Here is a 27,039-nt window from a genome sequence, read left to right as displayed (position 1 = left end):
TTGTCACTCTGTTCCACGGCAGGCCTGAAAGCCACGGATGGCTGCCCATGAGCACAGGTTGGATCAGAATTTGCTCGTGGCCCCGGCTGCAGTGAGTGAACCCCGCCCAGGTGGTGCGCTCTGCCCCTAACCGCCCCCCCACCAGCCCCCAGGAGCCTGACATTTCAGGAAACTGGGCCAGCTGCCTCTCACCCTCCTTTTTCCCAACACTAGTGACACTAGCAACACGATGAAGGGGGAATGGGGCAGAAAGCTCGGGCTCTGTTGTCTTCCACACTGAAGACATTGTGTCCCGGAGCAAACTGTAGCTGGCAAGGGGCTGCAAAGAGAGAGACCCGGTAAAGGAATATTCCCAGTGGGGACACTCCGGCGCTTGTCTGACAAGCATCTGTGAACCGAATTGATCTGATTACTCAGGACTTTTCTTAGCCGGTGGTGCAGCAGAGAGGGGCTGCAGTGGCTTCTCATTCTATTTAATTTCTGTTTTCCAAGAATGAATACCAAGGGAGCAGCTTTGATTAAACAAGCCTTTAAAAAGGGGAGTGAATGCCAGGTTTTACAGAAAGCTTTACCAAGTTGCTGGCAAATGGCCACAGGACACAATATTTTTAGTCTATGGATATTATCTCCTAAGTACAAAACTGCTATTCCCATTAACTCAGGCTCGGAGGTTCAGGGATAAGGAAATTAGCCTGGTGTTAAAAGAAAAAAAAAATCAGGATTCCAGGAAATCAGCCTCTTAATCAAAAAGAAAAAGAAATCCCCCCACGTTCCTGATTCTATAGTCACTCACCCTTTCTGCCTGCTGCTGTTCGGTTTTTCTTGTTTGCTCAGACCTAGGCAGAACTGGGGGAGATTTCATAATCAAGCTTCGCCGTACCGAAGTAAAACAGATTTTTTTTTTAATTCAGCAAGATTTTCTTTGTTGTTGCCTTTTTGTTTTTTTTAAGATTCTTTAGGGTGGGAATGCTGGTCTCCGGTGGGACATAGGCAAGAAGAAAAGCCCGGTATTTAACATTTCACAAATAGGTATTGATTGAGGAAAATATTTATTGAGCATCTTTTATATGTTAGGCATTAGAGATGTAGTAACGAATAAAACGAAGCCCTTTCCCTCATGGATCTTACACTCTAACTGACAGTGGTCAGTTAATTGAGGGATTACCACATGCCAGGCACTGTTCTAGAACTTTATGTGATAACCCCTTCGACATGCTCTTTTACTATTAGTCTTTGTTGCACAATCTCTCACAGCTGCAAAGGAGTAGAACTGGGATTCAGACTGAGCAGTCTGGCTCCAGAGACCCTGCCCTTGACTCAACCACCCCCATTCGTGACTCTTCAAAACAGTGAATTCTAGATGGGGCTAAGTTCCTCTTCTCTGTTCCCATCATATCCTATGTTTGTCTCCCTCTGAGCACGTCTCCCACTTTTTCCCTGTATGTTCCATCGGTTGCCTATCAGTTTTTGGAGAGCAGTGTCTGTCTGTCACCTTTGTATCCTGAGATTTTCTCCTGTTTGAGACTGAGCAGAACTCTCTCTTAGGGGATACATAGAGGAGAGATAGATAGGGGACCTTTCTCCTGAGCATTAGACGCTCTGGAAAAGCATCCCGGTCCAGGTGCATAGAGTGAATGCTCCCCTGGGTCTATAAACCTTGCCATCACATCCAGCTTGCACCTCTGATCTATGGATATGGGAGGATTCTCTGCAGGGAAGGCTCAGCTCAAAGGCACAGAACGGCTCTGTGTACAGGCAGCTGCTGCCCAGGCTGTGAGCTGGAGAGAGAGTGGGGGGGGTGTCTTGGGATTTAAACGTCATACCTTTGAGCACTGCCAAGCTGTTTATACAACCTGGGGGGCTGGAAGAAGGGTGTTCCTTGGTGCTGCCCATTCCCCCTTAAAAATGGGTAAGAACCTCTTAAAGGACCAGCAAGAATGACCTAGTAAAGTAAGCCCTACAGTAGAATGTGTGCCATCATTAACCAACTGGGCTGTAAAGGAAGAGTTAAGAATTTGGGGAAGGGCTCAAGCTGGAAAGGGAAAGAACGAGAGAATGTAATTTTGACTAGAGCATCATCTCAAAATTTTTTTGGAGGGTGTACGTTTGCATAGAAAAGAATGGAGGGCTATTCATGAAAATCGTAAGATTTTACAGGTGACTACTCTTGAGTTTCTTTTTTATATTTTTCTGTCTTTCCTATTTTGTGTGTACAAAGCATGTTTTATTACAATTAGGAAAATGTTTAAAAACCTCCTAATGGCCCCAAACAGGATCGTTAATCTCTTTTCTGTGCGTTTGCTCTTCTCCTATGGGGAGCTTAGCTGTGAACGCACAACAGAACAAATCGCTGGGTTGGAAGCCTTGGCTGGCGTTTCCTTTGATTCTAGACTTCAGGGGCTGTGGCTCTGACTGCAAAAACTCCACTGATTATCTGATCCAGAGATCTAAGGCCTGGAGGATAGATCCTCTCTCATCCTGGTAGGAAATAATCAAACCTTCAAACCTTCAAGCCCTTTGGGGTAAATGGCCATAAACACGGAAGCAGTGCTTTGCATTTTCCAGTGTGGCTTCTGATGGAACCCTCATGATAACATAGAGGAGCGGTTGGTGGTATCGTCCCTGTAGGACAGACAAGGAAGGGACCTGTCCCAGATCCCGGGGTGAGGACCAGAACTCGGACTCAGCTCTTCCGATCCAGGTCCTTCACCTGCCTCATTGACGTCATCACCGCAGCGAGAAAGCAATCTTGGTGAACAACGCATGGATAGCACGGGGGTGGTCTTCCCATGGGGCTATGCAAATAAGCTTGTATTTTTGTCAGAGCAAGTGTGGCTAGTCAGGGGTCATCATGCCCAGGAGCTGGGCTGGGCACTGGGAGCCATAAAGGACTATACTCTCAACACCACCAAGAGGCGGAGAGAATTCACCCGTGGCCATAAACCTGAGATCAGACTCTGAAACAGCCCTCGTAGCTACAAACCAGCTTCCTACTTGGACTTGAGGTCCTGCTAAGTTTTCTCCTCTCTCACTCCTGTCCCTTCACTTTTCCCTGCCATCATGCCAGGGAATGATGCTTGTGAACATGTTTGCGCCCTCCTGTATCATAAGTTCTTCCAAGGGTAGAGACCAGGTCTTACTTACGTTAGTATCGACTTATTGCTTAACACATGGTAGCCGTGTTTAAATAGTGCTGGTCAAAGCCAAGACCTGGACTCAACCCCAGACATTATCCTGAGAAGCACAAGTGAGAGACGGTGACAGGGAACAGGAGACTGGACTCGGAAGCAGAGTGCCTAGACCGGGAGCCTTCACGCTCGCTCTGTCACTGAAGCAGGACCCAGGGACCATCTCCTCAGAGTGTGGCTTCTCAGGTCAGAGGCTCAGGCCAGCAGATGCAGAACTTTCTTGCTTCAAGGATCACTGAGTCTGCGAACTGTGCATTGGGCCTCATCCTGAAGCATCAAGGATGTTCCATGGGCCAAGAATATAAAACAGGAATGGAACAAAATAGTCTCCCCAGAGAAAGAAGAAGAGGTACATTCAGTTACATTCTTTCTTCTCTTTGTTTTTTAGTATTTCCTGATCGTCTCCTCAGTGAACTTCAGGATGTCTGCTAATGGGACCCTTTTCTCAACAATAGAATTTGACTTTGAAGCAGGACACAAAAGGTAGCCTTTGCCAATGACCTTGGTTGAAGTCTGAGGGTCGAGGAGCAGGCGTGGGGAAGTGAGGGAGGCCCCGAGCAGATTCTGCTGCCTTCCTGCTGAGTTCAGAGGGTAGGGAGACCCCCAAAAGGAAGAGGAACTAAGGCATTATAGGGAAGGCCTCCTTCCCCATTGCAAATCTTCATCTCCACATAATAAGGGCTGGGTGGGTTTGTAGAGACAAGGAAGGGGAAGTGTTAACCTAGCAGTTCTGACTCTGTATGTGCATTTGGAGGACGGTGGGCAGAATGGGGCAGACCAACCTTCCCCCCTCATCCCAGTCCATCTTCCCCCAACTCCACTTTGAGGTACTGTCAGCAAAGCCTGAGTCCCTCACTCTGGGGGGTTTCCCTGACAGTTTCCTTCTGCTTGCGGGAGTGAGAGATAGCCAAGGGCTCAAAGCCTCCACAACGCTCCAGGTGAACATTGTGAATGTCAACGATGAAGTCCCGCGCTTCACCAGGTAGGCCTGAGGGTGTGTGGGGCTCCATGGGCCACAGCCGCCATCCCTTCTGGGTGGCCCGGCTTTCTCAGACACATTTAATATACGCTAGAGGGATGCCCTTTGCCCTGGCCCGGAGGAGAGACAAGAGGCCTGAGATCTTCAGTGTCTTTTCTCTGACCTCCGGACATCCCCCTGCCAGCTTTGCTCGCCTTTCCTCTGCACCATGGGGTTGTGGGTATGGTGGGGAGTGGGGCTGGACACGACACCCCTGCTGCGGGGCTGGCCGCTGGACCTGTGTAGGAGGTAACGACAAGGCAGGTACTATTTTTTTTTTTAAAGATTTTATTTATTTATTTGACAGAGAGATCATAAGCAGGCAGGGAGGCAGGCAGAGAGAGGAGGAAGCAGGCTCCCCGCTGAGCACAGAGCCCGATGCAGGACTCGATCCCAGGACCCTGGGATCGTGACCTGAGCTGAAGGCAGAGGCCTTAACCCACTGAGCCACCCAGGCACCCCAAAGCAGGTACCATTTACTAGAGTGTCCAGCATGAATAATAGTCAAGTTCAAGGGCACGCGCCATCAGTCAAGGGTCTATAAAGCCCACTCTCAGAATGGTGTCCTCTCTGACTGAAGAGAGGTCTCTGACAAGGGTGCCTAAGAGTATTGCCCATGGTGGGGTGTTCTAGATTTATTCCTGCCGTTGTGGGTCCAGAAGAGATCTGGTGGTGTCCTGGCCCCCAGCCCAGGCCCAAAGGGGACAGTCAAGCCTGTTATAGATTGGGATCCCAGAGGGAAGATGGGATTCTGAGCTGGAAAATGACTTGCAAACCACCCGGCCTACTGCTTGCCAGACTCGCCCCATCCCCGTTGCTGAGCTGGGCTCGGGAACCAGCCCAAGGGAACAGTGAAATCACCAGCCTGGTGAGTGATAGTAACCGCTCTCGTGGCTGTGAGTAAAATACAGAAAGTTGGGGAGACTCCAACAACAGAAAGGCCCCGGGCCCCAGAACTACATAGAATGTTTGCAAAAGTCTTCTGCGACCGGCAGGTATAAGGTCTCCCTATGCACTGGATAAGCTGGTCCCGTTTGGCAAAACACAGCACAGTTGTGAGCCTTCTGAATGCGAGGAGTCTGCAGCCCAGGAGCTGTGGGTCCACGTGGAGGGAAGAGCAGCAGACACACCCGTGTCAGGCTTTCCAGCGACGCCCGTGGCCCCATGAAGCTCAGAAGGCTGACGCGATCCGTTTCTGAGGACGGGTTCCTCCGGGAGCCCAGCTCCCGCGGTTCATAACAAGCTGTGACATCCCCACCTGGATGCAGACTCCAGTACTCACCGGCACAGCAATCCCGACTCATCGGTAACCCCCAGGGGCAGGCGACGGCCATGCGGTCTGCTGTGTCGGCCCCCCCACCCCACCACAGTTCCAATCTGTGTCATGGGGAGGCAGGCTAACAGGGTTGCAAAGGGAGAAGTAAGTTCTCCCAAGGGGCAGACTGTCTGGTTTGGACGACATCTTCCAAAAGAAAGAGAACGTGGCCTTGGCTGGTTGCTGGGGCCCCCAGAGATGGGTCTGGAACTTTGGTTCTCCTTTTTGGTTTGAGAAATGATCCTGTTAGGCTCCATGCCAGACAAAAGGTCTGTGTGACTGTTTAACCATTTCGTAACAAGTCATCGGGCTTTAGGTCAAACAGCGACCCGCGGGTGTCGGCAGGGATGGGCCTGTAAGATCCTGTCCCTGGAAGGCCTGGGGCAGGGTAGAGGGCTGCCCTGACTTCACCCACGGGCTCATCAAAGTCGACCTTGTCCCTCAGCCATCCGTGGTTTGCAAGAGTCTGCTTGGTTTCAAAGTAGGTACTGACGTGGAGGGCTTTCCTAGTTCCCTTGAGCCATGATCCTTCTTCCCCTTCCAAACCAGTGCCAGGATGAGCCATGAGTTCTTTAATTGAGAATTAACACGATTAAACCCTCAGACTGATTCAGCTACACCGAGTTCGAGGGTGACGCAGAGCTGGGAACGTGGAAATAACCGTCCCATCTTTACTAGCTGGTAAAGCCCCGCACTGAATACAGCCAAAGAGAACGAACGCCCTTTCTGTGGCGGAGAGCTCACTGTCTTACCCCTGGGTGGGGGCAAACCCCTGAATGCCCTGTGGCCTCCCGCTGTGTACTCGGGGATCCTGCTATTATTACAGCCGAGCACCTTTTTGTAAAAGTACTTGACTTCCATTTACCCTTTACAGAGCAAGCACCGTGCTTGCTGCTTTGTTAGAGCACTTCACCTTAGACTGCAGCAGTCTCTCTCCCACTGCCCGTTTCTTCGGTATCTCCCCGCCATCGTTTTTAACCTGGTGCCTCTCAGTGCACGCACACTTTTATGCACCGACTGCATATGCATTCGTAACACTGAAGCCATCCTCTGGGATTCATACCCTTCCGTGTGAGTGTGGCCAGTGGCCCGGTGTTATGGGGGGATGGGCAGTAGGAAGAAGATGGGGGGATGGGGATATAACGGTATCAGAGCTTGACCCCGTTGGCTGACCGCAGGGCCCCTGGCTGTATAGGTCTTAACTGTGGGCTCAGGGTCCTCCCGTTATATACACTTGGGTCTTGGGTCCCCAGACCAAATAAACCAAAGATTTTTTGCCTTCTGCCAGGCTAGCTATCAGGTGAGCCAAGGAGAGAATGGTGTACCTAAGAGATAGCCTCACCAGTCCCCTTCACGGGACCTGCTTTCCTGGAGTGTCAGGTGGGGGGCAGAGGAGCCTGCAGAATGGCATGCCCTAAGCACCGGCTCTGTGGACATTCCCCGCAGTGGACAGTGGGTGCTGACCCGCACACTGTATGGGGTGTAGCTGCACCCCAGGGCTCTCCCCCTGGAGTCCAGTAGCAGCCCCTGCCTCCACTTGTGACAAACAGCACAGTCACTCCCAACTGAGAACCACTGTCTTGGAAGAAGGGGAGTCTCCTCCCAAGGTGTCCTCTGTCCTAGGACAGCCTGGGTGTCTGGGGTTGTCACCTCTGGTGATTCCTTGTAAGAGCTCTTCTCAAACTTTGAAGTGCAGACAAGTCCCTTGGTTGTCTTGGGAAAACGCAGCTCTCGATTCTGCAGCCCGGAGCTGGCCTGAGTTCTGCGTTCAGATCCAGAATCTCCAGGGGGGACCTGTGAGACACGCAGGGACCACACTGGGAGCAGCGGGGCCAAGGGGTGAAGGTGCGCAAGAGCCGTAGCAGTCTCTTTGTTCGAAGTTAACAGAAGCCACTCAAAGTAACCAAAGAAAAGATAGAACGCGTTAGAAACAGAGGCTCTCACATCAGGAACATAAGGGCTTAGTACAGCTCTGGGAGCTGAGGCTACCTCCCTCTCTCCTCCCGCTCTGGGTTTGGCTCCTGCCACCCCTGCCTCCTTGGTCCCACTCCCCTTTGTCTACTCCTCCCCCACGATGGGCTGCAGCCCAGATTCACTGAGAAAGGCGTCAGGCACGTGGATCAATGGGCAGTGTCAGGGAGGCACTGGGTGACCTCTTGGCCTGAACAAGATTACTGTCCCCCACACTGGAGTGCACCGACAGGAGGTCACCTCAAGAATGGGTCACCTCAAGACCCAGAACCCAGACAGGAACCCCGGTGAGGGAGGGCCTGGTCGCAGCCTCTCTCGGCCGGCCTCGATCTGACATTAGTTGGACATTCCCTCTCCCTCTCCTTTCTCTTCCCTTTGGTCCCATCTACCCTACGAGGAGGATGAGACAGAACTGCAGAAAAATCCTGATCTCACCAAACGAATGCGGTCATTTAGACCTGAGATATAACGTTTCCCTCTTAAGGAAGGGAAAATCCAAACTTAGGAAACTGGTAAATCGGGGGGTGATGATTTGTCCCACTGAAATGACTTTCCCTCAGCAGAAGGATTTCCTGCAGGATTATTCTAAACAATAAGCCTCCCTTGGTGCCTTCAAAATCACTCAATTTACCCAAGTCATGTTGTTAAAACTTGGAACCTATCTGCCTCACTATCATCCTGTCCCCAAAGCAGTGGAGGCCTGAGGAAGATGGGTAAGTTGGCAATTTGGGGTTATCTCGTAAGAAGTCATCGTCGGAGGGCAGTGACCTTGGCGTCTCTGTTCAGAGAGCTGACCTTAGGAGAAATGCAACTCAGGGAGGTGTGCAGGTTCTGTGCATCAACTCTGCTTCTGCAGGCAAGACAGAATAAAACGAAGAAGACAGAGAAGAAATAAAAGTACTTATCGTTTATTGACCATCGCTTCTGGTGGCAGCCAGGGGATGAGCCAGGAACCTGTGTCCAGATGGATTTTTAAAATCATTCAGGGAGCTTTTGCACAAGAATCGGAGAGGGAGAGAAGGTGGCCGGATCGGCCAAGCATCCCGATTATAAAAGACGTTAACGCCCAGGCCGTTGTGAATCGGTGTCAGGCATGTGCGGCGTCAGAGGTCGAGGCCACTGTCCATGGTGGCAGCCGCGGGGACGTGATCTTTGGAAACGCAAAAGCCTGTCCCCCCTCCTTTCAGCGGTGACTGCTTTCTCCGAGCCTGCGGATGCAGCTTCAGAAGCTCGCGGCTATATTTAGCGCAAACCAAAATACCCACCCCACAGACTCCACCCTCCCATGCCCCTGAAAATGAGCTGTGTCTGCTATATTTCTGCTCAGCCTGGTGCGAGTGTACACGATTGCTGAGGAGCTGGCTTCAGGCACCATTGTGGCCAGTGTCACCGCGGAGGACCCCGACGATAAGGGTTTCACCAGCTTCCTGCTCTACAGCATCACGACTGCTAGCCGCTATTTTGTGATCAACCAGTGTAAGTTACACACACACACACACACACACACTCACCTTCCTGTGCACCCTTTCAGCCATTTTGATTCTTTCACAAATATTTCATCTGTCTTCTGTTCTGGGGCATGCCCTTCTGTTGAGAGTATCGTAACACATCAGGGTAACGGATGCATTAAAAGCAGCTGGGATAGGGATCGGGGAAACTGAACAGGGTCCCAAGGTGACCAGCTATGTCCCTCCTTCACCTTCGAAGCAGGTATAAGAATGGGTGAGTTCACTACCCTAAGGGTACCTGGGAGTTTCCTGAAAAGAAGATCCTGACAAATAAACAGGACAGAAGCCATGTGTGTAAGTTTAAAGTCCAGTAGCTGCATTTTTAAAAAGTAACAAGAAACAGGTGAAATTATCTTCAATAAGGCAGCTGAGTTATCCCAACATAACCAAAATATTGCCATGAAATGTAACAAATATCTTAAAGTTATTAATGACATATTTGACATTATCACTTACTGTACCAAGTCTATAAGTTTGCTGTGTATTTTATAGTGACCACACATCTCCATTTGGACTAGCTACATCTCAAGTGCTGAAACGTGGGGCTAGTGGTTACCAGACTGGACCGTGTCATTCTAGAGCAATCTGCCGGGCTGCTGGGAATTATTTTCCCAACTAAGTATGTCAGTGCAGAGGAGAGCTCTCCCTCCTAGGACAGCCATCTTCTATTGGGGTCTTCCCATATGCTATGTACTATCTTAAGTTACCCACATATATTTCATTGTAAGTATTCAACTCACCACAGCAACCCAATGAAATACCGTAACCCACACTTTATAGATGAGGGAACTAAGGCTAAGAGAGAGACTTGGGCTGGGTAAATGACTTGTCCAAGACAATGACTTGTCTTCAGGGTACGAAGCGGATTCAGACCAAAGATTGTGACCCAAGAGACCACTCCTAGGCAATACCACCTCGTAAGTTCCTATTACATTCTTCCAAAGGACTTCACTTTACATAATGACTTTGTGGAGGCAAACATTGGACAGTCCCAGAAAGACGATGTTATTTGCCCCATCGGCTTTACGGTGAAGGATGCCTGGTCCCAGGAGAGGCAGGCTTAGGCAATAATCGTGCTCTATCTCTGAGCACTCTCTAGTCCTGTCATTAAAGACCTCACTCAGCTAATGGTGTAAGCATGGACAACCATGGTTTAGAATTCTGTTCACGCTAGTACTGCAAATACAACTTTTAAGAAATGCAGTGGTTTTGGGGGGCATCTTTATTAAGACTCTGGTTGCAAGTAACAAAAATGAAGGCAGGCCAAACCAGGCATGAGAGGAGAAAAAACAGATAGGGGAGACCTACCAACAGGATCCTGGCGATCCCATGAGAACAAGTGTGTGGGTCACTGCAAGGGTGGGGACTGGCGCTGCCCCGCCCACCACAGTGGCAAGAGTCCTGGCCCCCGATCCGTAGCTCCACTGTTAACCTGCCTGGTGGGTCTCGGTGACCTGTTTTCCAGTGAGAGAGTGCAGTGGGTCGAGCTGGAGTTGGCTGTCTGCCAGTCCTATAGCGGGCAAGGCCAACCCTGAAATTTGAGGCAACACGTTCTAGAAGGATCAGGCCGGGCATCCCAATCGATGTCCAATACAGGAATTTACCTGAGTTTTTAAAAATGTGTTTGTAGAGAGGGTATTTTCCCTGCAAGCCAGAACGATCTTTCCAATTGTCTCCAAGTCTCCAAAGAGTCGTGTTCTCACCTTTGCCTTCTCAGTGACTGGTACAATCCACGTGGCCCATAGGCTAGACCGAGACGCAGGTGAATTAAGACAAAATCCCTCCATTTCTCTGGAAGTTCTGGTGAAGGACAGACCCTCGGGAGGTCAAGAGAATCGCATGCAGATAACCTTCATCGTGGAGGACATTAATGACAACCCGGCCTCCTGCTCCAAGACCTCCTTCAGGTATACTCATGGGCTGGGCGCCGCCCCTCCCCCACCCTGGTGCTCCGTGGGGCCCCAATTTCTCGGTTTCTCTGGCAGGAACCGAAGAATCAGGGGCATCTGGGACATGTCTCAACAACAGAAGCCCACCTGAGGTGTCCGATTTCGGAGACGGTTTTCCTGTCTTGATCTTTTTCTCTTCCCTCTCTTCATTTTCTTTCTTTTTCCTTGTTTCCCTTCTGCACCTTTGTACTCTGGCAAAATATATATATATATATATATATATATATATATATATTTTTTTTTTTTTTTTTTTTTTTTTTTTTTTTTGCTCCCTCCTACAGATGTTCATCTTTTTTGGCGAAACGTACCACAGAGACTCCCTGGGCTGTGCCTTTTCTTTTTTTATTGCCGTCGGTGGCCAGACGGTGCTGTTAGTTAGCGGTTATAACAGAGACCTGAGACTTAGGATTAGTAGCTAGGAGCTTCCCGAGAAACACATCGCCAGCAATAGGAATAAATCACACCATGTATTTACTTAAAACAAAGCAAAGCCTCGAATTCACCATACACAACTTAAATTCTGGTAAACCAAAGGCAACGGAAAGGGGGAAAAATACAGAAACAAGTTCTTTTGTACATTTTGACCTTTGCTTCGTGTCACACCTCTTGGGTGTTATTTAAAAATAAAGTCCCTAGTGATTCTGTGTTAATATGCCTTTTGGCGAACAGCACTGTCTCTCTACTAGCTCTTTTGTCTAAATGTCACCCGAGTTGCTCCCGGGGTTGGCTTCCTACTTGCTAGTCTCCAGATTCTCAGGACCATGAAGGTGGCTCCTCGTGGGGGTGGGAGGGCACCCCACAGTGATGCTGGCTGGAGCGTTCCCTGCATCTGAAACAAGGCTCAAGACCAGAGCATGTCCCCCTTTAAGATGTCCCCATGGAGAGTCTTCCTCTGAGGTGTGACATTTGATAGGTCCTGCAAGGTCACTTTTTAAGCTCCAGGAGACTTTGGACACAGATCTAATCCACAGTGTGGCCATGCAAAGGACCGTAGGGCAAAGGACCGTAGGGCAAAGGACAAAGATTGTTGAGGGTTGGCAATAGAACTATGAATTCCTTTGTTACGCTTATGATTATCTCCCTGTTTTCTCAATGGGCGAGCCCTGCATCGATGCTAAAAATCAGTGTGGCCTGGAGTCTGGCAGCGAAACAGTTAAATCCAGGTTTAGACAGACCCTATTTGCCCCCTTCAGATGCAGCTTCCAGACTTCCCCACCCTGCTCTGTGCCCCGGGAGTATGGAAACGACCTACACGGATATGAATTGGCTCCCTTGCCCTGTAGCTTCTGCTAGACCATTGGGAAGCCCTAGAGCAAAGGGGAGCGTAAAGTCAGGGTATTTACCCCCCTGGCTCCCTGCCTGTCAGCTGGAGAAGTCCTCCACCTCCTGAAGTTCCCAGATTGCACACAGCAGTCTCTCCTCTGGCTTCAGGAACTGCTCCCTCCTGGGGCTCCTCTGGGCCAGGAGGAGGTAAGGGAACTCGGCCCTCAGGAGCTCTGAGATACTGCACCATCCCTGGGGATTTCCATAAATACCCTGTGTCCACCTTTGTAATAGCCCTTTACCAAAGCCCTTCCTAGAATCATCCGAAATTGTCATCTGCTTCCCGCTGTGGCCCTGATCAAGTCAGGAAGAGCCTTGATCATGCGATGGGTTTCTATTCCAACCCTAACCTCTGAGTCTGTTTGGTGGGTGGGGCTCGTCGCCGCGGGGTAGTTCAGACTGTGACTTCTACACTATTCTCCCATAAATGGAACCCACCTCTGTTAACTGAGCCTGGGCCCTGGGGATGCAGTCGAGATGCTGTGCAGAATCCCACTTCTACTTTCTTTGAAAATCTAAACCTACATTCTTGGGTGGTTCTAGGGCCTGGGGACATTTCCTGTCCTCGTGCTCTGCCTTTCTAGGCCCTTCTGCTCTTCCTCGTTCCCCTACCCTGAGAGGTGGAGGGCGTGGGTTGAGGGGTAAGAACTCTGGAAAGCAGTAACTGGTGAGGACTGTGCTGTCTCCAAGCTTCCTTGTCCATTTCCTCCCCTCCCAGTGCACTTCTGGCATGGTCCCAGCTCCCCTGATATGTGGCTTGTAGACCGCATTCCATATTGGTTGGGAAAACTATAGTTTGATGATCTGAGGCTGTGCAGGCCACCCCTTGCAGAGTCCCGCTCTTGATAATCTCTCCAAATTAGCCCTGAAGGTCAATGCCAGGCAGAAACTAGACTAATTGCATTGATCAGTGAAGGTGTTGAACAGTGTTCAAGACCCGATTCTGGGCTTTTCCAACTTGCATCCTGTGAAAATCAGGATCTGAGGAGGGGCAGATCCTCTGCAGGGGCTCCTTCCTCTGCAGCCTCGGGAGGTGGAAATCTTTATTCCAGAAACCCAGCCTCATTTGCAAACTCCACTGGCTGGAAAACCTGACCCGGCATCTCCCACCCCCCGATCCTTACCACCTTCCCCATTTCCACATGCCGGAGCCCACAGGTATGTCCAAACCAAACAGAAGAGGACTGACAGCAGCTCTGACAACACATCCCTGAATATTTATTCCTTCTCCAGGGCTTTTGGCATGGTCCCTGCTGGGGAGTTTGGGAGAGCAGGTGGAAGAGAGGGGGACGGTGCCCGCACCCAGTGGGTTGGAGGCAGGTGGCTGCGTGCCAGGCTCCCACCTGCCCCCATGGGTCACACGGGTCCTGCAGGCGCTCAGGCCAGCCTGGAGACGGAGACAGCCCCTAGCACAGAGGACCTTGCAGCTTTCCCAGGCTGGTGATGAATGAGCCCAGGGCCTGATGGAGGCATCAAAGGCGCCGAGACAGCCCCTGCTCTGGTTGTAAATTGCCCTGTGCTTGGCTGAAAGCGCTTGGCAAGCTGTTTGTGAGCCAGAGGCGGAGAAGGTCAGTGGGCTCAGACTGCGGCTGGGCCAGTCACCTGTGCGCAGGGAGGGAACGTGGTCAGATGGCTGGGAGCAAGGGCAGCCGGCCTTTGAGGCAGGCCTTGATGAATGGGGGGAGTGGTTTTCCAAGTCATGCATTTGGGGGGAAAATAACCAAGCGTCAGGGAGGAAAGAATGAGAAGAACATGCTAGGCAGCCCCGAGAGGCACAGTGCCTGAAACGTCTGGCTGCAGGATGTGGGATTCTTGGGAGGATGGAGCACTCTGGCTTCCAGAGTCGGAACCAGGGTTTGGATCCCCCAAACCATCTGATATAATAAATAATACTGTGTTTTATTAGGGAGGCACTTCTTGGGAAGAAAATGGGGGAGAGCTAGACAAGGCTGGGAGAGTCATGAGACCGCAACACAAGACTGGCCTCAGCGTAGGGAAGTGGGAAGGAGGGTGGGCAGAAATGTTCTAGCGTGCTGTGTAGGCTCTGGAAGGTTCGGCTAGGCATCAAGGAGTCCTAGTGCCAGAGTCAGCTGTCCTCGGACAGGAATGAGCCTGCCTTAGCATCTGTGACGCCTGGTCGCAGGCATGTGGCCTCACTGCCTATGAAGCCGTGAAATTCAGAGCACAGCAGCCTAGGGTCTGTGGTCAGCTACGTTCCTTGTTTGAGGGTCTTCTGGACACATTCTTGTGGCAGCCATGATACATTTTCATAAGAGATAACTGACTGAGGTAGACAGCAAAAACCAAACCACACACCAGCCACAAATTCCTCAGCCACACCGTTCCTCCCATCAAGGGATGGGTTTCTCTTTCTACTCCTTGGATCTGGACCTGACCGTGTCAGTTGCTTTGGCCGCTGGAACATTCACAGATTGGATGCAGCCCAGGCTCGAATGGTGTGTGTACATGGGACTTGCCTTCTTTTGCTACTTTTGGGAACCTGAGACGTCCGTGCAAAGAGCCCGGACCCATCTCATGGAGGGTTATTGGCAGCAGGAAGCAGACACCTCCTGCCGACCTGCCACCAGACATGTGACCAAAGCCATCCTAGACCAGCCAGACCCAGCCGAATGGCCAGACAACAGAGACTAGAAGCAAGTGAGACTAGAACCCAAAAAACTCAAGGATAGCCCTCAGTACTGCAAGAAATAACAAGTGCCCCGTTTTAAGCCACTACATTTGAGGCTGGTTTGTTAAGAAGCAAAGGTGACATGATTTATGTCTAGATTACAGATGGGAAACCTGAAACTTGGGGGCACAGTCAAGTCCCTGAATGAATGGAAGCCTGAATGGATTAATCACACTTCCTTGCCCCACTGCCTCCCCCCCCCCCCAGCCCCCGCAAGCGTGGCTGGACCAGATGGCTCTGGGGTGCGGGCAAATTTCCTCATTTGTGCTACTGGAGTCAGCTGAGGTTGGGACCCCCAAATTCCACCCTTAATGAAGCTCTCTTGGGTGAATGACACTAATGTGTTAGGGGGCCCTTTTATGATGTCAAAGCCATTAAAACACAAGGGGCAGAAATCCTGAGTTGCAAAGCATGGGAGGTGAGGTGGGTAGGCACTGGGAGATTTTCCCTAACCAGGTCCTAAACCCCTGGCAGGCAGGGCAGGTTTTCTGTTTCTCTTTTATCCTTCTTCATGGCTCTGCTAGTCTCCTAAGTCACCATTCACTCAATCGATGGACATTAGCGAACATGCCAAGAAGAGAGCAGACAGATTTCTGTCCTCCTGGAGCTTACATTCCAGGGGGGGAAGCAGGAGACAAATGGGATAAATGAGTAACTGTGTAGTAGATGGGAAAAGGATACGTGCTAGGAATTTAAAATAAATGGGGGGAGGCGGAGGGGGATCAAGAGGCAGGAGCGGCTGACATTTGAGAGAGGGGCCCCAGCCTGGCTGCCTGAAAAGGCAACATTGATTGAGACTCAAGAAAGTGGTTGAGCAAGCCGGGTGGGCGTTTGCGAGGAGAGCCTTGCGCAGCTAGCAGGATGGCCTGAGCCCAGACTTCCGGGAGCACCAGGGAAGAGTTCTAGAAGCACCCGCAAGCCTGGTGGCGGGAGCCAATAGGGAGCATTGTAGCGAGCGAGGAGTACAGACAGGCGAGGCGAGGCAGGGTGTGCACATCCTGTAGAGCCTCTAGATCAAAGCGAGGACTTGGAGTGAAGTAGCATCCATTTGGGATTAGGAGCAGAGGAGTGGCGTGACCTGACAACGTTTTAACGGGATCCCTCTGGCTGCTGTGTTAAGAAGAGTCTGAAAGGAGGCAAGGGCAAAGCAGGGAACCCATTAGGTGATGACTGCAGTCACCGTGGACTAGCTTTGAACTGAAATTAAAAGCAGAGGTGTCAAGCCTAGGGCCTATGTCAGGAGGAACACTCAATCACCATTTGTTGGGGAAAATATTGAATCGTGTCTTTTCGCCAGCATTATGGTGCCTGAAAGAGCAGCCAAGGGGACGTTGCTTCTGGACCTGAACAAGTTCTGCTTTGATGATGACAGCAAAGCACCAAACAACCAATTCAACTTCACCACGCCATCTGGAGTGGGGAGCAGCGGCAGGTTTTCACAGGATTCAGCTGGCTCTGGGAAAATCGTGGTCAGTGAATGGTCATTGCATCATTGAAAGGGCATCGGGGAGGCTGGTGTAACACGCGTAGCGCTTTTGCTGCCCCGTAGAGGGAAATTTCCAAGGTAACTCCCTCTCAAAGCGACTGTAATTGACAGACTTAATAGTGACTCCGTTTTCCCCATTCGCTCTTTATTTTACCCAAGTTCCAGGAATCATTTGTTATGCATAGTTGTGCCTGGGGTGCTAAGGACTGGATGCTCTCCTGCAAAGATTGCAGCTGGCGTGCCTGTTCCGTGTGCCCCTTGCGGTCACGGTCACGTTAGCACTCTGGGCTCCAGCCCTTTGGTTTACTTGAGTGCTCTTCTCTGGCCCAGAGGGGTGTGAGGGGAGAGAAAATCCAGCGCCTTGACTGCGGGACCTGAGGGAGTAGGGGTGTGTAGATGCCCCCCTCCGCAGCACCTCCACAGGGGCACAAGAGCAGAATTGGAAGACGGAGGGGCCTGAAAGGTAGGTCCCAGTGAGCTGTACAAGACCCTTACCTACAGGGCTCCTGCTGGAGGCTGTTGGGGAAGGAGGAGAGGGAAGTGGAAGGGCAGAGCTGTCTGGGAGGTGGGGGGAGGTCTTTGCATCAGGGATAGAGAGCCTCAGGGAGAACAAGCAACCCACTAGGCATTCTCTCCACACCTCCCATCTCAAGCCCTTCTTCCACCCCCAAGAAAGGCTTAACAATTTTATGCACACATGTCAACTAAAAAATAATTTCTATTTTTTCTGTTTAGGAAATTAATACATCTTCACTGCAGAATGTAGAAAACACAGAACAACATTACCATTCAATGTTAACCATTATTAACATTTTGATATGTTACCCTCTTGTCTTCTTCCCTATGCATAGATTTTTATGTATATTCCATACACATATGCATAAATATTTTAAAGGACAGAAATATCCCTGCCTATAGGATTCTATATCATGCTTCTCTTCAACTAACCTGAAGTGGTGAGCCTGTGCTGTTAGGCAATAGTGCCTGATGAACATCTTTAAATATAGATTCTCTCTCCTGGTAAATTCTTTTGAATAAATTCTCTAACAGTGGGGAAAGATATGGATGTAACTTGTTAAAACTCCTCTTACAGGCAAAATGTGTCATAGGAAAGGTTTTGCAATTTACATATCCACTAACAGTCCATGTAAGTGTCTCTGTCAGTTAATTAAAAGGATTGTTTATTCTGTGTAATATGCTATCTCTGTTTTAATCTAGTTGGTTGGTGACCTAGATTATGAAAATTCAAGTAATCTAGCAGCCGGCAATAAGTACACCGTGATAGTCCAGGTGCAGGACGTTGCCCTTCCTTACTATAAAAGCAAGTATCGTTTTGATTTATTCCATGAAGCATCTTTGAGTAGCAACAGCTAAACTGTGTTAGGCAGCACTCGGTAGTGAGCTAGGCATTTGTGCTCGAAAGCAGACTTCAAAAACCCGAACACTTGGGAATCAGTCCCACCTTCTCCTGTCCTTTGCCAGACACTTTGGATCTGTCTCTGGGTCCTTTCTTCGGTGTCACCTAAAATCGCAAGGATCTGCTGCCCCTCCTGCCCCGCCCCCCTCCCCTAGTAGTGCTCGAACGCAGAACCTCCCTTTCTTGGCTCAATTACAACACTAAGAGCCTTTTAAGGATCTTTCCGTCCGGCTTTTGTCTTGCCCCTTTCCAGGGCACCCTCCACGTCCTGACAGTGATTTTCGGGAAATGCAAATAGCATTATATTACTTCTTCTCTGGAAGCCCTCCGAGTGTGTCCCCGCAGCTATCAAGTTCAAGTCCAAACTCTGGCTTGGCACACAAGGGCTCTCATCGCTGGCCCCTGCCTAACTCTCTGGCTTCAGCTCTGGTTGCCCATCTCTGAGCTCCCCTTTTCCCAAACCGCAATTTCCCTGAGACAGTCCTGCAGTTCTCGACCTCGGTATCCTTGCGCATGCCCAGAACCACCCCGCGCCCCAGTACCCCGGCTCAACGCTGGCCTACGTGTGTAACCCTAAACATCCCTATGAGCCAGCTTCTTGCCCTTCCTCCGGTGTCCGCGGTGACCTGCACCCATGTTCAGCCAAAGGTGCTAACTACTCTAAGCATCGTGAAGGCAGGACCCATGGGTCTTCTTCACCTTGTATCCCCTCCGTTTTGCACGGAGCCTGGGACACAGAAGGTGAATAAATAAATGTGTGTTGTAATTTAATTTTTCTCCTGTGTCTGCTTTCAGACAACATCTACATTTATATCTTCACAAAGCCCGAAGATGAGTTTCCTCTTGCCTTTGACAGGCCATCCTACGTATTTGAGGTGTCAGAATTAAGGCCAGGTAAGGAGGCGACAGGACACCGAGGGCAGTGCTCTCCATGGCCCGTCATCCACACACGCCTTCCATGGAGTGGAAACTGCCTTCAGCTCAGGGGCCCTGAGTGCGCTTGCATGCGGCAAGTCACAGCACCTTCGTGTTTATTGCATCTCTTGTTTCTTTTTATTTTATTTTATTTTTTATTTTTTTGTTTAAAAAGCCTTTATTCATTTTTGATCAGGGAAAGGACAATCTCAATGTCAACTTCTCACCTAATCATAAATTTGAACAGGATTCACTGCCCTAGAGACACTGCACCTACAGACTTTGACAACATAACTTAAAATCAAAATCTTCCTCCTTCCCTAACGTTGCATGTCGATATAATGAACAGTCCCTTGCAATAACCAACATTGGTACTTGGCCTAGGTTTAAGGTCAAATAGCAAAACAGGATGCAAAGGAGGCCAAGTGCATTGTAACTCGATAGCCAGCAAGTACAAACATCACTGAACAGAGAAAAGTTGCAGGCACCAAATGAAACAAAAGGCAGGTTCATCAGCATAAGAAATTAACATTTGGTTGAAGGTGAGGTCAACTACTACGCATCTGAATATGTATGCCAATCCTAGAGCTTAATGTGGAACCACAGAAAATAGAACTTAAAAACCTTAAATCCAACTACACTGAATGTTAAAATTCAAAACTTGGGTTTACCCAGGAAATTATCCCAAATCTAGGGCTAAAACTGCTTTTTGGTGCACCAGGAAGATGTTTTAATGACTCAGTCACTTAGATTTGCACTGACATACATAAAACTTAAAGTGTACTTTCCCCTATTACTCCTTCCTATATCTGAATTTGGGTATGCTTAACTACTCGGCTCATGCACTAATGCATTAAAAATGATGAAATCTACTACCATGACTTTTTCTAAGAACTCACACCACATTAACAGTAAACACCCAATATAGCTTCCTAAAAATGCCCCAATAGAAAACATTTTGTTCAGTTTGGTGCTTGCTTTGACAATACCAGAATACAACTATATTTCCTCAGCCACTACTACTTCAAATACCTCAATCTAACATTTGCTCAAATTTTAACCACCTATCTGCCAAAATGCTTGTTAAAATTAGTTTTTGATACTGTTAAACTGTAGCTTCTACATACAGTTTAACAGGGCCTTTTGCCTGGGTACATCTGGACATTTTAATCGAGAAAACAAAGTCAGGGTATTATGATTAGCCGAAGCTCTAACAGACCACACTGATCCTGATTTAGCCTATCTCTAATGGCTTCCCAGAGACAGGAACAAAGCACTATCTTTTCTATTCATGAAAGGAGCTACCAACATGCTTTGTGCCAAAAAGGTGCACTTCACCAAGACACAGTCCAGAAAGATTCATGGTCTGCTAGAAAACCTCCACTACTGACGACCCTATGACAAGGCCTCCAGATACACAAAGAACATTAAAGGTGTGGTAGAAATCTCTTTTAGCAGGGAAATGAAGCCTTAGAGGATAGTATACATCTAACAAAAATGGGGAACAGGGGGACACTGTAGCTGGCTATTCATAAAGGACCACAGTCTCTCCCTATGGACCAATACTCCCTACAAAATAAACTGTCCCTTAATTATTGCTTATTTTAAATCACACTTTTACAGAGCTATTTAGTACCTGACGCAGAAAAACAATCACATAAGGAAGCATTTATTGGAGGTTTAACATGAAATCATACAAATAAAATTTGTATAAACAAATCCACATCGAGTCATAACACAGATAGCAAAAGACAAAGTAAAAACAAAGAAAACTAATTGGCGGCTATATACAGCTGGACACAGTTGTGTCTTGTACACTAGAAAGTCTTTTACAAAATAATCATCTTAGATCAACAGAAGACCAATCTTCAATGTCGTCCTGCAAGATGGGTTAACTTTAGCAATTTCCTCCTGTTTTCTCCAACGTCCTCCTTTAGTATGGCTGGTAATTGTTTTGGTGATTGCCACCCCCTCGAGATGCCTTGCCGTAAGTGCTCTGTTGGCCACTGTAGTCTGCATATCCCTGTCCATATCCATAGTTCCCATAGTTATACCCAGTATAATCATAGCCGCCATAGCCACTATAGTTTTGATCACCACCATAGGCACTATTGTAATTTCCATATCCTTGATCATAATAGTTATTAAATCCTTGGTTCCAGTTTTGGCCCTGACCTCGTCCACGACCCCTAGTGCCACCTCGTCCACCAGCTGCAGCACCTCTTCCTCCTTTTTGTTGCTGCTGTTGCTGCCTGTATACCTCTTTGGGTGGTGCAACTTTGATTTCACACTTCCCAGAACCGATTTGATGATATCTGCTTTCTAATAATTTCTTTACTGGCTCTTCATCTGTATACGTGATAAAACAAAATCCTCTTCTTTCGTTTGTTTTTGTATCCATGGGAAGTTCAATATTTTCAATCTCTCCAAAGGCTCCAAAATATTCTTTAATTTGTTCTTCAGAAGTACCTGGGCTCAATCCGCCCACAAAAACCTTTTTGGGCGGTTCTTTCCCTTTTAAAGCTTTGGCCCTTTTGGGGTCTATCAATTTGCCATCCAGTTTGTGTTCTTTCAGTTCCAAAACCTTGTCGACACTAGCAGCGTCTTTGAAAAGCACAAACCCGAATCCTCTCGATCTTCCGGTCACCGGGTCTGTCTTAATCGTACAGTCCACCACTTCCCCAAATCGGGACAAATACTCAGTCAGATCTTTCTTGCTTGTATCCCAGCTCAAGCCTCCAATAAACATTTTACCGTCATCCTGCTGGTTCTTGCTCGCATTGATCTTGGATCCCTCTGCGAACTCCTCTATGTTGCTGTACTCGTTCATGTCCTCCATGGCGGCGGAGCTGTCGGCCGGGGTGCTGGCGCGCAGTCCGGGTCGCGGCGGCAGCGGCGGCGGAGCGTTGTATCTCTTGTTTCTTTTTAAATTGTCCTCACCACTGAGGAGCTCTTCAGATGAAACCCAGATTTTGAAAACTATTGTTTAAGCCGTGTTTCTCCGAATCCCTGATTGCTTCCTTGTCTGCGTGCCTGATTCCTCTCATCTTCCCTTTTTGTGATCTAAGTTCTCCCTTGGTCTCCACTGTGATTTTTATCCTGCTCGAGCAGAGAATTGAAATGTAAAAATAGAGAACAGATTTCCCGTTTGTAGATTTCCTTCATTTAAAACAACATAAGATTCTCGTCCATAACGGGAATCCCCAGAGGCCTCTTTCGTGCCCTCTGTCGACATCTCGGTTTCTGAAGGTCCTTCCTCTCTTCCAGCTTCCGTGAGTCCCCATCTCCCCTGACTTCAAAGGGGGACCATTACCTCCAGTATAATCCCACTTCAGCCCTGCTTTTGATCCTTTACTCATGGATACTTCCTCTTTCTCTCTGTTCAGCCAACCAACCCAAACACTCCCTCGACCGTGATCTCTTCTCCATATTATTATCTGTCTCGAGGATGGTCTCCATTTCCTGGAGTTAAGTTTTAAACAAAGTGCAAAAAGTCTCTAATGAGAATGCTTTTTAATTCCTTATACCTTATCCAGTGGCTACCAGACGCAGCAGTCGTTGGCTTCTCACGCTTCACAAATCATATCATGATTATCGATCACCTACTTGGGGTGGAGCACTTAGCACTGGGGCTATACAGTTAAATAAGAGGTTTCTGCCCTTGAGGAGTGCAATGTACAAGAAAGATCTACAGAAGCGGCCAGCCAGAACTCTAGCAGCCCCACCAACATACATTGTCAAATAAGCAAAATGGAACAGCCTCTAAAAGTCTGTAGTCATCGCTGCTAAACCCTTTTAAAAACTTTCTTTGTCATCGTGTTCTGAGGGTGATTCACACTCACTACAGATCATTTGAAAGAGACAGCGCGGCATTAGACGACACTGCTGTCACCAGAACAGGTGTGAGATGTTCTCTGCAGTGTTGCTTATGATCACGTGATAACTGGCTTGCTTGGAGTCTGTATAAAGGCTTGGCTCGTAGGGCCAATACCTGGTGTGTATTCATTAGCATAATTTGGTTTTAATAGAATTGAAGACATATACAGAATTTGAACAGGAGAGAGACCTCCAAAATTCTGTCTGCCCGTGGCGGTGGGAGTGTGGGCTCCTGTCGTTTCCCCTCCCCCTCGCCCAAGCGGGACTAATCTCAGGTTCTTTATTCTTCCAGCTCGAACCCGGGTTGGACTAGTGCACGCCACCGATCAAGACTTCCCCCAGAGCAGGGTCGTGTATTCCATCTCCACAGGAGGAGCCAGCCTCCAGTACCCAAACATATTTTGGATCAACCCCCAGACGGGAGAACTCCAGCTGGTGACAAGAGCAGACTACGAAACGACCCCCATCTATATTCTCAGAATCCAGGCCACCAACGGCGAGGACAGCAGCTCAGTCACTGTGAGTGGTGCCGTGGGTGTGTTCACACCAGCCTGACCCGTTGACTTAGGATCCTTCTGGCACCTTCCACGTGCAGCTGTAGTGATAAGGAATCTTGACAGGGCACATCCCGCAGATGTAAGGGGAAGTGACTCGTGGTGTCCAGGACGCCACACTTGGACACAATTAGCAGGGCTAGGAAACAAAGAGTGCATCCATAGGTCCAAGTTTGTGGGTGGCTGGGAGGCATGCCAAGATTGATGACCAACCACTGCGCAGCCGGCTTCCTCCCATTACCCTTTAGATCTCTCTTTGCTCTGGCAGTGGGCTGGTGGTGAGATGCATGCTTCCAGAAGGGTGGTGTGGTTCTATTGCTAATAGTCCTGCTGTGTTCCTACCCCTCCCCACTTCACATCAGGTGTGGAGTAGGCCTTCACAGGATGTGGCTTGACCCAGGGCGGGGCAGCTTCTCAACCGTGGTGTTGCGTATCTGCTTAAATGTAGATGCTGAGTCAGCGGGTCTCAGTGGGCCTCGGAATCTGCATTTCTAATACATTTCCACACTTCCACTGATGCAGCTGGTCCAGGGCCACTCTTTGAGTAAACTCTTTGAGTAATACTCTTTGAGTATTAAAGAGAGTAACTCTCTTTAATAGTCTGTGCTGTCCATGGTTAAAATTACCTGGAGGTAATATGATGGCCGCAAGGACAAAACTGTTTCTTGGTCTTTCCCATTAGTAAAGTGAAGGAACATGAGGCAAGATGAACTCTTGGCTAGCGGCAGGCAGCCCCGTGTGATCCAGAGAACGACTGTTCAGTCAGGAGACGGAGTTCATTTCTCAACTTTGATCCCAATTTTCCAAGGGGGTCTGAGCAAGGCTTATCTTTTGTCCCAATTTCTCTCTCTCTTAAATGGAGAGTCACCTGCTAACCCATCACCTGAACAGTCCAGTTCCTCTGATGACTGGCTTTGAATTAATGGGACATGTTTTTAATGATGTGCGAGGCCCGGCGCTGCTGAGCAAATGACGTGCTAAGTCGCCGATAATTGTCATGTTTGTTCGGCTGGGTTTTTGAAAAAATGAATGGAGTCCACTTTGGGAGCTAACTGGAGTGAACATTTCAATTTATTCCTGGGCTCAGAAATAGCTGAAATCCCCAAATTTCAAAGGTAGAATGAATATGACTCAAAATTCATAAGCCTTTAAAAAGGGTGATGATCACATAAGTCCCTTTCAGGGCTGACGTTCAAGGATTTCGTGCTGGCAGGCATCCCAGTCCATATTCCAATTCACCAGGCATAAAAGACGATGAGGAAACAGAAGAGGCTGTCTCCTGCTCCTGGCAGGTTAGGCCCACCAGCTTCGTGCGGTGCTCATAGCCCAGGTCGCAGATGAGATCCCGGCTTAGCCGGGTCGACTCCTTGTATCCCGGTGCTTCTCAACCCTGGCTGCATATTAGAATCAGCTGGAGAACATTTACAAACGTGCCTGGGCCCTACCCTCCTGAGAGTCCAATTCACCTGGTCTGGAGCGAGCCTGTGAAAGCAGGAGAACCAGTGTTCTATATGCCGAAGTTAAAGACAGAACTTCCAATTCGAAAGGGCAATGGACAAGGGACGACTACAGGCGGTCACTGTGAATTCGTCATCATTACTGGAAAAACAGCTCTGCATCCTGGGGGGATGAGCCCATGTTTCTTAGATGCCTGTGGGTGGGGTGGTGAGTGAGTGTGCACATTTATGGTGTACACGAGAGCACACACACTCGCAGAACAGAGGTTAATAGCCCAGGACTTGGAATAGGACTGACCCGAGATCAAATTGCTTGAACTGTGCCCCTCACCAGATGGGACGCCCTGAGGTCCACTACCTAATCTCCCTAAGCCTCAGCTTCCGCATCCGGAGAATGGGAATAACCACATCGTCCAGCTCAGGGGAGGCTCCATGAGAGCCAGGGGAGGGCACCACAAGTACCCTAAGTTCTCTGTGAGCGTTGGCTGGTAATCATGGCTGCCTTCTTGCTGTTCTAGGTAACTGTGAACATCCTTGAAGAAAATGATGAAAAGCCAGTTTGTATGCCAGACTCTTATTTCTTGGCCATCCCAGTGGATCTGAAAGTTGGCACAAACATTCAGAATTTCAAGCTGACGTGTACCGACCTGGACTCCAGCCCCAGGTCATTTCGTTACTCCATGGGCCCAGGTACACAATTTCCAGGGGCTTTTATTGTTAGAGGCCTCAGCAGCTGTTTAGGGAGAAGGGGCTGTGTGCTCACACACTGAATGGAGCACAGTGTGTGTGTATGTGTGTTTGGGGGGGGTGGTATTTTGAATGAGGGAAGCAAGGTTGAGGAGCATAATGGTTCCAGACCTCCAAGTCCTCTGGCTTCCCCATCTCACCTAAGTCTTCCCAGACTCTCGTCCGTGGTTGTGCAAAGGCCCCAGGAAGAGTGAACCCTATGGATGGCACCCCCTACCCTTCACAGTTCCCACCCACCATGGTGCATGAACCATATTAGTATAGTTTAAATTTGGGGGGTCCCCCTCCTCCACCACCTCTTTTCCTGCCAGCCTGCCGTGGGGGCAGGGAATCCCAGTCCTCTTTCTGGATAATAATAGATTAAATAGATTAAATGCATTCTGAAACGTGTCCTCAGGAATTCTCTTTTGCTCCATTCATTTTCTCTCTTTAAAAATATACCACCGTGGGGAGAAAAAAAAAAAAAAAGAGCACCCCTCGATGGAAATGGGAACAAAATAGCTCATCTAATGAAGGGCTGGAGCCAGAGATTGAAACCCAAATAAGCAGAGCAATTCCATGGAAAAGAGTACAAATCCATCCCGGCTGCCCCAGCAGAGCAGGAACTCAGAGGGTAGGGAGCCTTGTGAGCAGGCTGTGTCGCAAAACCCAGGGGCAGAGACCGCCTCCGACGGCAGTCACCGAAGATGGAAATAATCCGTACTGAGAGCCCTCGGGCCTTTATGGAGCTCCTCGCTGCTAAGGGAGTAAAAATTACATCACCTCCTGCTCCATTTACAGGTTTGCTGTCGGTAATGAGTCTGGAGCCACCAGAGGACTGAGCAGGGGCTGCTTGGGTGGGAGCCTTTCTGCCCCGGGCGCTCTGAGCTGGGAGGCTTGAGCCCCAGCCGCACTGTGGGGGAGGTGGGTCTGGGGTGGACTCAGGAGGACCTGGGACCATGACCCCCTGTGAGCCAGGAGGTACCACCGCTGTGGCTACCAAGGTGGCCAGCTAGGTTCCACTCAAGACAATGGAGTGAATTTGACCTAAGGCTGGAGACGCAGCCTCCTCTATCTTCTCCCTGCTGCCCCCACCCCGCAGGTCTGAGTGTGAGTTACACACTGTTACCAAACAAACACTGGCAATGAGAGTTGGCTAGAAAGGCTGCCCCAGGACTATTACTTCTCCACCTGATGCCCCGAAAGATGGCAGCCATCCTCCTGGGACAGGCATGCTGCTATTCTTAAATTTTATTTTTTATAAACATATATTTTTATCCCCAGGGGTACAGGTCTGTGAATCGCCAGGTTTACACACTTCACAGCACTCACCATAGCACATACCCTCCCCAATATCCATAACCCCACCCCCCCTCTCCCAACCCCCCTCCCCCCATCAACCCTCAGTTTGTTTTGTGAGATTAAGAGTTACTTATGGTTTGTCTCCCTCCCAATCCCATCTTGTTTCATTTATTCTTCTCCTACCCGCTTAACCCCCCATGTTGCATCTCCTCTCCCTCATATCAGGGAGATCATATGATAGTTGTCTTTCTCCGATTGACTTATTTCGCTAAGCATGATACCCTCTAGTTCCATCCACGTCGTCGCAAATGGCAAGATTTCATTTCTTTTGATGGCTGCATAGTA

General features: G+C 49.2%; 2 protein-coding genes across 2 annotated transcripts in view; one reads left to right on the top strand and one right to left on the bottom strand.

Moving 5' to 3' along the window:
- CDHR3 (cadherin related family member 3) overlaps window positions 1–27,039 on the top strand; it is a 67,945-nt gene that overhangs the window by 24,578 nt on the left and 16,328 nt on the right. The window contains 9 exon segments of the mRNA XM_047695529.1: window positions 3,577–3,671; window positions 4,066–4,170; window positions 8,820–8,968; window positions 10,718–10,907; window positions 16,259–16,430; window positions 17,666–17,768; window positions 18,660–18,758; window positions 22,948–23,174; window positions 25,185–25,356. Of these exon segments, the coding sequence (XP_047551485.1) occupies window positions 3,577–3,671; window positions 4,066–4,170; window positions 8,820–8,968; window positions 10,718–10,907; window positions 16,259–16,430; window positions 17,666–17,768; window positions 18,660–18,758; window positions 22,948–23,174; window positions 25,185–25,356 (1,312 nt within the window).
- LOC125081086 (heterogeneous nuclear ribonucleoprotein D-like) lies at window positions 18,938–21,671 on the bottom strand. Its single transcript, XM_047695528.1, has one exon. The coding sequence runs from the start codon at window positions 21,616–21,618 to the stop codon at window positions 20,713–20,715; it is 906 nt and encodes a 301-aa protein (XP_047551484.1). The 5' UTR covers window positions 21,619–21,671; the 3' UTR covers window positions 18,938–20,712.

This window comes from Lutra lutra, chromosome 11 (genome assembly GCF_902655055.1).
Source record: "Lutra lutra chromosome 11, mLutLut1.2, whole genome shotgun sequence".
Classification (NCBI taxonomy): domain Eukaryota; kingdom Metazoa; phylum Chordata; class Mammalia; order Carnivora; family Mustelidae; genus Lutra; species Lutra lutra.
This window is presented reverse-complemented; position numbering and strand designations above follow the sequence as displayed.